The 13531-nt window shown below is 35.3% G+C and overlaps 1 protein-coding gene across 5 annotated transcripts in view; it reads right to left on the reverse strand.

Annotated features, from left to right (window-relative positions):
* Positions 1-913: 913 nt before the first annotated feature.
* VGLL3 (vestigial like family member 3) overlaps positions 914-13531 on the reverse strand; it is a 50682-nt gene continuing 38064 nt past the window's right edge. For 3 of the 5 annotated variants that reach the window (XM_035015157.1, XM_035015156.1, XM_035015160.1), the window contains exon 4: positions 982-8951. In XM_035015157.1, coding sequence (XP_034871048.1) covers positions 8908-8951 — 44 coding nt within the window. In that variant the 3' untranslated portion in view covers positions 982-8907. Of the gene's footprint in view, positions 8952-13531 lie in introns of all 5 variants that reach the window. The other 2 variants (XM_035015159.1, XM_035015158.1) reach the window with 1 other exon arrangement.

Genomic DNA, 13531 nt, shown 5'->3' on the forward strand with positions numbered 1-13531 from the left:
AGCAAAGATGGAAAAACAACCACCACTGCCACCAACATATTCTGCTCCAGGATGAGGGAGTACACCCTAGAGCTGTTAGCACTGGTCGGCATATTTTGCATATTTACATATACCAAGTATTTCCAAACAGCCTTGTGTTTGTTTTAAAATCCCACACGAAGATGTCTGGTAAAGCTGTCACTGGAAAGCTTATTTTCTTGGTTGATGTTTGCAAAACTGTTTTCAAAATGCTGTATATACATTAAAAACCAAGCAGAAAAGTTAACTGTCGTTACTAGCTTTATAATCTAGACTGGTCCATTGACTCATCAGACCATATTCAGAGCAAACACCCATGTTCTAAGGCAAAGAAAGCACCTGGTTGGTTGAAGACAATTTTTTTAAAATTATTTTTTTTGGCTCAATACAAAATGCAACACAGAACATCACGCAGCGATACTCAGTCTTGAAGCCACCGAAGCGTGATTTTCTTTTTTTTTTAAAGATTTTATTTATTTATTTGAGCCAGAGAGAATGAGAGAGAGAGAGCATGAGAGGGAGGAGGGTCAGAGGGAGAAGCAGACTCCCCGCCGAGCAGGGAGCCCGATGCGGGACTCGATCCCGGGACTCCAGGATCATGACCTGAGCCGAAGGCAGTCGCTTAACCAACTGAGCCACCCAGGAGCCCCAAAGCGTGATTTTCTTAATTGCTATTGACTCTTACCTCGGATTTAGAAATGTTTTGTTTTTTGCGTTTTTGTTTTTGCTTTTTTTCTTTTTTGTAATAAGAATGCTTAATACTGGCTGGATTTCTCATATAGCCATTTTCTTTAGGAAATACAAAACACAAAACCACACATAGCCCATTTGAAAAAAATTAGGGACTTCCCGCAGAAGGAATGGGGTAGTTTAAAGCTATATTTTCCTTTTAGCAAGATCCACAAGAAAAGGATAGAGTGTCGTGTTTAAAGGGGAACAGATTTTGTATTTTTTGGCAAGATAATAAATCCTCTGTTGCTATATTTGGCTCCCTACAAATAGTCTCTTTTACAAGTGCAAAGCAAAGATCAATGCTGGTGTTCTTCATTCAGCCACAGCCAAACTTGGTGTGGAAAGTAAAACAGTTGTACCTGAGTGTTGTTTCAAAGACAGTCTAGCTCATTTATTGATCAACAGCATTCCAAAGTATAGGTACCTACTTTACACATTAAATGCATCTAAACATGTTTGCTTTCCATCATAGTCATTCCTCTGCTTAACTGATAACAGATGTAATGATTCAATCTGGACAAAAATGTAAAAGCTTTACCATGTCAATGTGGTCATATATAGATATTTTGTCACATGTGTATCAACAGGTCAAATGAGACGCTTGGAGACTTAGGACATCACAGGATGATCATACGTTCCCAAAAAAGGAAGCAAAACAATTAAATGGTAGTTGATTATCCCCAGAGAAAACACACTTCAGCTAGGAAGAATCTGCACCAGATGTCCTGCTCTCCAACCCCGAGTGCTTGTCTGACATAAATACTACATAGCCCTTTAGATTCCAAGGCACTATAATAACCACGTGAAATGTTTGAAATAACAACAGAAATTCCCTTCGTATGCAATTATTTAAGCAAAGGAAGATGAATCCTTCACAAATGACCATTGTAAACATGCAAGAAGCCTTGCTATATTAAATACTCCCAGGTTACAGGGTTTATGAAAAAATATATTGAAATCTACTAATTGTGGTGGTAGAATAATGCCCCCTTCAAAAAAATACTCACGTCCTAATCTCTAGAACCTGTGAATATGTTACCTTACGTTGAAGGACTTTGCAGATGTAATTAAATTAAGAACCCTGAGATGAGGAGACTATGCAGGCAGACTCAATGTAATTACAAAGGTCTTTAAACATGTGAGAGAGGCACAAAAGAGAGGGTCAGAGTGATGCTATGTGAGAAGGACTTGACCAGTGGCTAATGGCTTAGAAGATGGAGGAAGGGGGCCATTAGTCAAGGACTCTAGACGCTTGCAACAGCAAGGAAAGAGATTCTCCCTTAGAGCACCCAGAAGGAATGCAGCTGACACTTTGATTTTAGCCTGAGAACAGTGCCGAATGTCTGACCTACAGGGTGGTTAAGATAATACATTTGTGTTGTTTGAAGCCATTAAGTTTGTGTTAATTTTTACAGCAGCCATAGAAAACTCATAACAGTAGTCTAGTCTAAATACAGCAAACAGTTAAGAATGCCAAATTATTTCACCTGATATGTTGGAGGGTCTACTGATTTAAACACTTATTTCTAGACTTTAGCACTTCTAAATGATTCATTTAAGAAGAAAGTAGAGTCCATTGTAGGAAAACTCTCGCTTCCTTCAAAAATAGAAGGTCTTGAAATTTTCTTTTCCAAGTACCAATGAATTGTTAAGAAAGGTTTTTTTGTTTTTGGTTTTTGTTTTTGTTTTTGTTTTTCATAATACTTATAGCAAGTTCTATATCCAACAAGTGTAAAAACAAAGCAAAAAATGCACTTCTCATAAAGAGATGATAATTTTAGAAGCATTGTACTAAAAAATTCATTCGCAAGCTTCCTGCTGTTATATAATTAACATAGCCTATTTCACTTGCTCTTCCATTATAAACACTTGTTTTATAACCCACTCCTCACTGTAACAACTAAATTCCTTGGCCTTAGAAATTAACCTCATAAAAACAAACAAACAAAACACTAAGATGTTTTAATTTCCAAAGATATTTATAAATTGCTTAATTGGATAAGAAGAAAACAGAGCTTTAGTTAATTGTCAAGAAATGCAGACCAAACCAAAATGCTACATTAAAAATATAAACATTAAGTTCACATTAAATTATTTATTGAACAAATTGAAGGTAACATTGTTTGTACTACAAAGTCCTCCACCATCTCTTATCACTGACACATAGTTATGCGACCTGTATTTGAAGAGTGAACTGAAATATGAAAATGTCTCTCTCCCAAACCCCAAGAAAAACAGAAAAAAATTTAAGATTTTATAATTAGCTTGTAAAGCCAAAAGTTTTATGAATTTCGTAAATTAAGACTGACAACATAGGAAAGATTAGTTAATTTGTCTTTCTGGAAATGTAAAATTAAGATAGCATAAAATTGCTCATAAAACTAACAAGTCTGGAATTTTATTGTATTTCAATGTTGTAGGGTAATATTTCTATGAATAGTTTTCAGTTTACCTAATCAACTGACAAATATAAAGTCTTCCACACTATTTATTTTTTTATAAAACTATTTCACTTTACCTAGATATATATGATAAAAACAAATTAATCCATGTTTTCCCTTTCAATATATGCACTTTAAAATGATACGAAGAATTCACATGAAAACACTTCCCTATACTGTATATCCAGAAAAATGTATGGAATAGTCTTTTTAAATCATATATAATATCCAAGATTGTAAATATCCTAAGAAATTAAATCATGTGTGTAAATAATCATTATTTTTTGCCCTAGCCACAGCATAAAAAAATGTACATCTCTATTAGTATAAAGAGATATCATTAGAAAAGTTCACATCTTATGCATACACCAAAGAAACCCCTAAAGAATCTTATATTCTAAAGGAGTTATTCTTATGTCAAAATTTAGTAGTCCAGAAATTGTTAAAAAGGAAGCTAATTGACAGTAACCTGACCTTTTCTAGAAGGTATCATTGTTTACTTATATAATGGAATTGGTAAATTACACTTAATTCAATTAGCATTTCTTTAAAAGGAGATTCAGATAAATTTATTGGATCTAATTAATTTGCAATTTCAAGTGAACACTAGTTTGATCAATTATTTGAAACTATACAAATATTTTTCAAACAAACAAAAAAGCATAATGGACAATAAAGGAAATAAGAAAATGAAGATATTTTAATAATAATGGCTATTTCTATATTTTGGAAAAGTGTATAGAATGAAATTCCCAGAGAGCACTAAAAGAAAAAAGCCCGCTGAAAAATTCTGAAAGTCTGTTATGCGCCCAATGTCCACGACCAAGTTACCAAGGTAATTAACATTTTGAAGCTCTTGAGACTGAGGTTTCCCTGAAAGGCCCACCCATACCCCAAACTTCAATCATCCACTTTTGTGTAGTTTATCTATTTGTCTTCCACATACATTTTTGAACTAAAAGTATAACCCAATTTTTCTAAAATGACTTTAATAAGAGTTTTAATGCTTTAATAAGAGAGTTAAAGAGCCCTTAGGCCATGTTTTTGCAAAATAAATTTTAATTTCTCAAAAAGCCTTAAACTTTCTGAAAGAGGTGTCTTTTACCCTGGAGGAAAGAAAACACAAAACGAAATGAAACTGGGTCCTAAAGATCCTGTACATGAAAATCAGCAGGCTGATTTCAGTCTTGGTCTCATACAGTTTCTGCTTTTCTGCTGTCCTTATGTCTGCTATGAAGGTGATCAATCACAGGGATTCTAACTGCCATCAATACTCCTTTGTAACTGCAATGGTTCAAGTGAACTCTTTCCATCTTCAATAACTGACACAGTGTCAACATCTGCTTCTAATAAAATTGTTTCTTTTTTTCTCAAGCAGAGTAAATCTGCTGAGATTGTAAAGGGATTTTTTTCCCTCCCCTTTTCATGCAAACGATTTTTTTCCACCATATTTTGCAATTTTTCCTCAAGGCAAGTAAAAAAAAATGAATAACTTCAAAAGAGAGGTTTTTGTTCCAGGTGCTAAGGAAGCCCAAAATACAACTGAAAAAATATAAACTTTGGTGATTTAGTAAAGATGTTGCCTTAATTTGGGAGAAAATAATACGATCCCAGGTGAATAAAATTTTGGAAATGTAAGAAAACTCACAGTTGGACCTACATACCACTAAAAGGTTAATTTATTTTCCTTCATAAATGACACACTAAAGTAACAGAAGTAATTAAGAAATTTACATTTTATCTTCAACAAATAGTGGATAAGATTCTCTTGCAACAATTTGTTATGAAAAAGCAGTCATATATCTATTTGATTGCTGCAAAAATGGATATGGAAAGTATAAAGAAGGGACATCTGGGAGCTCAATTTTATGACCTACTTACTTAATTGACAGACATTTGTGGTACCTCTTACTTACTGAACATCTACTATGAGACAGAGATGATTGATGATAGATAGATAGATAGATAGATAGATAGATAGATAGATAGATAGATAGATGATAGATAGATAAATGATTTCCACACTTCACAGCCTGCCGGTTAGGTACTATTATCTCACTTTACTCATAAGATACATAAACCTCAAATCACACATATCTAATTGTGGCCAAGCCAGAATTCAGACAATGACCTAATGCACAAGTCAATGCTCTTTTCCATTAATTCATTCTGCTTCTCTATTTATCCCTCAGTCAACACTCCAATATATAAACTTTCCTTTTCCACCACTTAACGCCACTGCCCCATTGACTTAATTTGGCAAATATTATGTCACAAAGGGACACTCAGTAAGAAATAGAATTTAGTTTCTTGAAATATAGTTTCTGATTGCAACTTTAAATGAAAAATAGAACATTAAACTAGATAGCAAATGCAAAAACTAGATAGATCCTGCCCTATTCTGCAGGTCTTAGAATAGGAATAGGAAATATGATTTGCAAAATAAATAATGAGCTCCTCAAGGGCATGTTTTATGCCAGTGCCTAGAATTTTTTTTTTTTTAAGTTTTTATAAAGTAAAAAGAATTAATTCCTTAAATTATTTGCAACCCACTGGTTCTCATTTGCAAAATGTAGAGCAACCCTGGCCATTTTTGCTTAAAATAATAATGTTAATAATTTTAAGAAGACAGAGAAAGAAAAAAAAAATTACAGATAAAAGTTAGGAGGGGACAGTTAACCTTCTTAAGAAGAAACATTGTTTTTTAAAATATTTAGAGGCTCTTTTCAAATAAACAGTGAGAGACAAAATAGCCTGTTGAGATCTTACTTATCACTATCATGTTGTTCCTTAACTCATGTTAGTTTAGTGGTCGAAGCCTAGATTAGATGTCAAATAAATGAGATGACTTAATAGGGTCTAGCTCATTAGAAACCTTGAAGGAAGTCTAATGTTTAAAATAGTCAAAGGTGGAATGGTTCCAAATGAATGGGGGAGGAAGTTGGTAGGCCTCTGTAAAGCTGGTCAGAAGCCTCTAAGTTCAACAGCATCATTTTGATGTGAGAAGAGCAGACCCAGAGAGTGATAGCATTTTCAACTTAAAATAAATTCAGAATATCATGCTAAATTACAATTCATCCTCTTTTATAACTTCTGGTGGTGAAGGTAATATGATCATAACAAGGGGATGCCAGGCAAAAAACAAAACAAAACAAAACAAAACCAAGGGGATGCCAGGCAATTATAGAGACATGTACTCTCTTTTTACTTAGACTTTGATCCATTCCTTGTCTGTGCAAGGATCTAACCCTTGTAGTATGTCAACAACGCCTTTTCTCACCAGGAGAACTCACTTACAAATCTTTCCTGGATACAGCAGAATTCAGGCCCCCAGCTTTTCCTGGGCCCCAGAGCCAAGGAACCTTTCATACTATAGTTACCAGGAGTGGCACAGAACACAGTCCAAATTCAGGGTGTAGCTATTCAATTGTCTCTCTCTCCTTGAATTCAATTCAATGGAGAATAAGGAGAGGAGCAGAGAGTTAATACTTTTCTTCTCCCTTAATTGGGAAAATCCAATTGAATGATCTGAATGAGTTGGAGTACAACGCTGTTCTAAGAGAAACTGCAAAGGAAGTTAATAGGTTCCAAGGGAAGAGGAGGAAAATAAATAATCCCCAGTGAGTCATCCCATGGGAACTGCCGAATACTTGTCTTTGAAAACTCAGGACACAAGAGGAAACCAATTTTATAAAGTCATTTAACTTCATGCTCCACAGATTGGGCAAAGTACATACAACCGTAACAAGTCAAATTATAGATCAAAATATAGATAGTTTGACCAAGCCACTCCCTAGAAATCTAAGTTCATATCATTTGTAAGTAGAAAATTCCTTAAGTTTTGACCTCACATTAGGTAAAAATATGCATATTGCGTTAAGGAGAGTCTGGTTAAGAAGAAGCAACTTATGATAAGAATACAAGAGAGTGTATAATAGATTTATAACTCACCAGAGGCACCAGGAAAGAAAACTAATGCAAAAAACAAAGATAAGGGAACTACTTTAAATTATCTGTAAGAACCCTGCCTAGCTGAGCAGAGGTTATGCTGTTCTTATAGCTAAAATGTTTATGCACAAGATATACACAGTTTAAAATGGAAAGTGGTATTTCACGAAACACTCTATTTCATATGGGTGAAGACCAGGAGGGGGCACATTTGAGAAACTTTTACCAAACAAAAACTTCTATATAACACTAACTTTTTAATGTGACCCATCTCTGGAAGCAGCTATATGAGAATGGACTTTGCATCAAAAATCCTTAAGATATTAACTGCTACTTTTATAACCTTAATCTTTTCCTAACAAGGTCTTAATGATTATTCCAACTTCACCTTATTTAGATCCTGAGGGCCATGCCAAGTTGAATCCTGAGTATTCAAGGATAAATTTCAAAGAATAAAGAGTCAATTTATTACCCCGATTTAAGTAATTGTGGCATAAATTCCAATTTAAATTTCATTTTGCTCTAAAAAGTTTTCTTAAAAAAGTTCAATCAGCTAAGACCAGATTTAAACAAACAAGAAAGTCTTGAAAAACACGTTTGAAATATTATATATATAATATATTATTTTTCAATTTACAGTGATGAGTAACATTATCAGAAACAGCCATTGAATTAAAGGCTTTGTGACGTGTCTAGTACCTTCCCAAATATTATCCCTTCAAACCATCTCTAGGAAAAAAACTATCCACTTAAAATATGACCTTAAAAATTGCCATGATTGCATAATTAGAAACAAGGAAACTAAGCCACTGGCAATCAAAGGTAGCACGGGTAAACACATTTTTTTTTTGCAGGAGTTGGATATAAACTGGTTCCATTTGTCAAAGTTGGATAGGCTAAGAAAGACAACTACATATGCTAGGCAAACTCTCCCTCTGATTGAAAGTTTCTGCAAAACTTAGTCAACCTCCAAGTACTCTTTGGGACAAATCGAAGTAATGAAATATCCTTTCTTTAGTGTTGGTCATGAAAAAACTTCCTTTTCAAGCTATGCATATAACTCAAAGCTAGGTGAGCTAGCATGGAATTAAATCTTCACCGAGATTTAATGTAAAACAATACTATATTGGCTTGGCTATGGTGCTACTTTTGTAAAAAAGGAGAAACTATCAAACACTTGAGGTAACCTAGAAAGCACAGAGCATATCACAGACATCTGAAAGACAAGCCTTTTCAACATTTTTGCCAGTGCTTCTCTGAGAGCAAGTTCTTTAAACAGAACTTAACAATTTTTACAATATTAAAAAAAATACATCCCTCAAAAATAGCCCATCAATGCTAAATCAAACTTTCTGTATTTCTACAAAAATAGATACACATAGAGCTACAAAATTGTATTCCTGAAAGAATGAGCATTTTCATTTGTGGTTCATCTTTTCCTGACAAGGTGGTTGGTTCAAAAAGGGGAAAAAAAAATCAAAAGGAAACAAAAATTAAACCATGTATCCATAAAAGCAAGACAAAAAAAGAGTTGCACAGTTGGCAAAGGCTCAGATGAGGGGAAAAAACAAACAAAAATGCTTTTCTTCAATGTCTAGGACCCACTGGGCTTTCTCAAGAAAAGGCTCCCAACCAAAGTCAGCTGGCTGATACTTCCTCTTCTCTTTGCATGTCTATCGTGTCCCACTGCAGAATGGAAAATACTGGCAGCATCTTTCCCAGTGGGCCCACGGAGTCACACTCCAGCCTGACTTGCTAATACTGTGTTTCAGTACCATGGTGATTCCTTGCTCTTGTCTTGATGCTGTAGACCTGGGAAAGGTGACAGTGAGAAAAACGAAAAGCTTTAATACAAGAAGCACTCGAAAGTGGGCATAATCTACAAGGCATTGGATACAGAAGCCAAAAAGACGATCTAGGCCACGGTGGGGTACAGCCTAAGGATGACCTGATCTCTAAAGAAATTCCATGCTTGAGCTCACAGTTTTCAAAAAGCCAACCAACACAGCAGTTGACAGAAACTCTAGACTAGCACAATGCCACTTATACAGTAGAAATTCTTCTTCCTCTTCTTCGGTACAGTAGAAATTCCTTACTGTAGTTTTTATTTTCTTGGAGTATGAGTGATAATAAATAAAATAAAATAATAGACACAGAACCTTTTTAGTTCTAATTCCAAAAGGAGCTGATATTTGGAGAAAACAAGTTAACCAATCTTTGGGGCACTTCAGTTAATACTTTTCAGCAATAAAAATGATACTTTTGAACTAAAAGAGTGAGTAAATTCTGATGCTATTTTGAAATGCAGTCCATAGTGGTACTGTTATCCAATATGGTGAGCAATTAGACATGGTTAAAAACTGGATCTGATAGTGTCAGTAAGATAGACATAGCTGGTTCATAGCCAATAGCACAAAATATTATTTTTATAAATGTACTTATTTTTTCACCATCTTCCTCCGGAAAATATTTAAGATGGCTTATGAAAATCTATACTTCATAGCAAGAAAATAAAATTTACAGATAAGGCTTTAAAAATAGTGACCAAAGGAAAATAAGTGAACATGTATGAATTCCAACTCAAAGCTAAAGTGATTAAGAAGTTTATCAAACAGGAAACAGAAAAATATGACTCTGATTTGGTTCCAGTACAGTCAGTTGACTGATTTCTGATGAGGACAATTAGCATAGCACCTTCAGCTTATACCCACTTGAAGTCACTTACCTCAGTTTCCTTTATTTTTGGCATAATCGTTTGGAAGAGGAAAGACAAGGTAATGATTAAAACCAAATACCAAAACATGAAGGAAGGCTACTGCATGAGTGGGTAGAAAGGCAGCATGATTGCCGCTGTGCAGGTGCTCAGATCACAGGATGTTTTCTTGATCCTTGATCTGAAACTGTTGTAAGTCTGGGCTGGATGTCAGAAATGGAATGGTTAAATGAGCCAGTAGGGTTTTAAACTATAATTGTTACTAAAACAGCTGCAGTGATTTCATTTCTTGTCCCTCCAACTTGTCAAAGAATTTTACAAAACAATGGATGTCATTACAAAACAGACACAATTAGTCAGTCATTAATGGGAGACATTAAGACAATCTACAAAAAGACTACATAAAGGGAGAGAGAACAAACAGAAAAAGACAAAGAAGCACCCCATAGAACCACAAGTCACTATCTATACCCTATAGCACTTGCATACTGGGAAAAAAGCAACACTTTCTGAAAAAAGATTAGTTCCATTTTATTTTTTTTTCTCATGAGACTAGTATTATGTTTAGATACAGAGTCAACAGTTTTCCTTTCAAAAAAAGAGCAGGATGAGGAGGAGAAACAGGAGGAAGAGGAGAAGGAAGAAATAAAAGGATTGGGGGTATACTCATTCACTCTAAATTTGCTTTACTCATTTTCAAGTGATTTTGTGGTTAGAATAATTTGCAACCTGACACAGTCTCTGTTTGGTGGCTCTTATAATCTAAACCACCTTAACTGACAATCTGCTGACTGCATAAATATTTTTTTCATTATTGAAACGTCTCATCTTCTGTATGACTCAGTATTTCCACACTTGAAGACCCCATCAATCTATAGAATGTCAGCACAGCAAGTCATGAATAGTGTTGGAATCATCAAGTGGTTTGAGTGTCTTTTTTTTCCTCTTACATAAAGGCAATCCCTAGTTTGCTTTGCAAAGACATATGACTCCTTCAAAATCATGTTAGCCTTTTTCTGCAGACAACTATCGCATTACTTACCACAGCTCTACATTTTCGAACCAGAATAACAGAGGGCATTCTCTCCTTATAACTTCATCTCTTCATTGTTTTTATTTCCAAGTCTTTGCATTAGAGTAATGCAATTTGTCTATGGCCTAAAAAATCAATTCATCTATGGCCTCAAATGTATTAAATACCTACTGTATTCCTTGTGGTTTAACTGCTTCTTGGTGATGGTACATTCTATCAAACCTTCACTTTAATTACCAGGTATTTCAAAATATCCATAAAATTCAACAGGCGTAAGTAAAATACAAGAAAATGAACAACCACAAACAAAATAGCCTACTACTAATAAGCTGCAACAGAGAAGTGGTGCTAGGATTTTTCTTGTTAGACAAATGATGAGGATAAATCAGGATATTTAAGAGTCATCTGGTACATTTAGTTTTCTCAGCAAGGATCGAAGAGGAAAAAATCATTGACTTATTATCTGTATGTGGTCCACTTACCTTTGGGGTTTCCCCAGCTTTTCTTACCAGAACACAAAATCTACTCTGCTATATTGCTCCTATTCGGGCTTGTTCTGTCTCACAATTTCCTAACGCAAACCTATAGGAAATTGGTTCATAACATATGCTGAAATCTCCCCACTGGCTCTCTGAAATCACCCATGTTTATCTTCCTGATATCAGTAACTAAGTTTTAATTTTATTGTTTAGTCTGTGAGATTTTTAGTAGATGAGGACATAAACATCATAAAAATGGTAGTGAACATTTTCTTACAGTTAAATATGACAGGCACTGTGTGAAGTGCTTTTCATGAAATATTTCATTTAATGTTTCCAACCATGCTACAATAATATTTATTTTACAAATGAGAAAATTGAGACTAAGAGAAATTATGAAACTATTAAGTGGTAGAGCTAGGTTTGAAAACAAGGTGGTCTGATGTCAGAGTCAAAGGTCTCAACCACAATGTATATGGCTTGCCCCCATTTGGACCATATTGTCAGAGACTATGTCACTAAACTATACTACCCACAACTCCCCAAGTCAAAATCCTTTCATTCAATCAATTTGAGGAAAAAAATAATACATTTTTTTATATTCCTTTTTACACTGTTTAGAAACCACCTGACAACAGAACCAATATCAGAGTTAACAACACAGCTCTTTTAGTAACCTTTTTAAACTAAACATCTGTAATGTTTTTTCTAAGATGCGGTAATTGATTACACAGTAGTTTATTATACTTCAGATGAAGACTACTTTAGTTGTGTAATAGGATATTCCATGTTGACTGATATGTTTTTGATATATAACCCTCCCCACTGCCACAAAAAGAACCCTTCTTCAGTGTGAACACTGAAGGCGCAGGGTGACCACTTGGATCATGAGGTGATTTTCAGAAATGGGGCCAGAGAACAAAGACATCAGACTGTTGGCTTCAGTGTTTGAGAGTCTGGGATTCAGTTAGGAGAAAATCTTGAATGGAAATACAAGCCCACAGATCCAGTTCCTCAATTCAATTCCAACACCACTAACACCTGACCACCAAAAGAAAAAGAAAAAAACAAACAAAAAACAAACAAAAAAAACCCAGACTTAAGAGAGCAAGGGAAGTATGAACACAGAAAAGAAGTATAAATTAATTAGAAGCAGGAGAGAAGTCCTGGTCGAGGAACGAAGATTGTAAGAAAATTATCCTTTAAAATTTGAAGTATTTGATTCCCTAACAAGGCATCACAACTCATTTTCTCACTTTCTAGCTGAAATTTTTAGGAGGCAACAGCTTCAGAGGTTCACCTTTTTTTTTTTTTTTTTTTTAAGATTTATTTATTTGAAGGTGGGGAGGGGCAGAGGGAGAAAGAAACCCAAGCGGACTCTGCACTCAGAGAGGAGCAGGGCTCCATCCCACAACCCTGAGATCAGGACCTGAGCCCAAACCAAGAGTCAGACACTCAACCAACTGCGCCAGCCAGGAGCCCCAGAGGTACACCTCTTAACAAAAGGCTCTGGGAATAAGGAAGTAGAGATGGCAACAGGGTCTATCTAAGGATGAAAGATCTGGACACTTCCTGCTCTCGTTTCCCTTCACTCTTAGGTGTCTTGTAAAAAGATCCTAAAGTTTCCGTGGGACCCTCAAAAAAGATACAAGAGTGAGCTCAGAGAAAATGTTGGTGGGCCTGCTAGTATGTCCAATGGCTATGATGTGGGTACCCCACAGCAGAAGAAATGACACCAGTCACCCCAACTGAGAATGTTGGAGGGATCATAATCGCTAGAGGCTAAACCTGACTTAAATGGGTCATCACTTGGGGGGAGAGCACTCTTCAGAGAATGCACTGAGAAACAGAGTGGTGGGGGATAGGTTTGGAAACAAAGGCCAGGATAGGAAGGAAATGACAAAATCATGAAGCAAGAAGCAACCTCTTAATTGACAGTTTCTGTGATACAATGATTCTAGGAATACAAAGGCAAACCTAAGGAGAGGGTGAGGATGGAATCTGAGAAGAGGTTTCAATTCTAAATTGGACATTGTACTAAACAGAGCAATGGAGATACCATTAAGTTGGACTAAGAATACTCAGAATTAACAAGGTTAAGTTTTCTACTATTGGGGAGAAATAAATAATAATTTAGGTTACTGAAAAACTATACTCTGGCACATCT

The sequence above is a fragment of the Mirounga leonina genome, unplaced genomic scaffold (genome assembly GCF_011800145.1).
Source record: "Mirounga leonina isolate KUSES-001 unplaced genomic scaffold, KU_Mleo_1.0 Mir_169, whole genome shotgun sequence".
NCBI lineage: Eukaryota > Metazoa > Chordata > Mammalia > Carnivora > Phocidae > Mirounga > Mirounga leonina.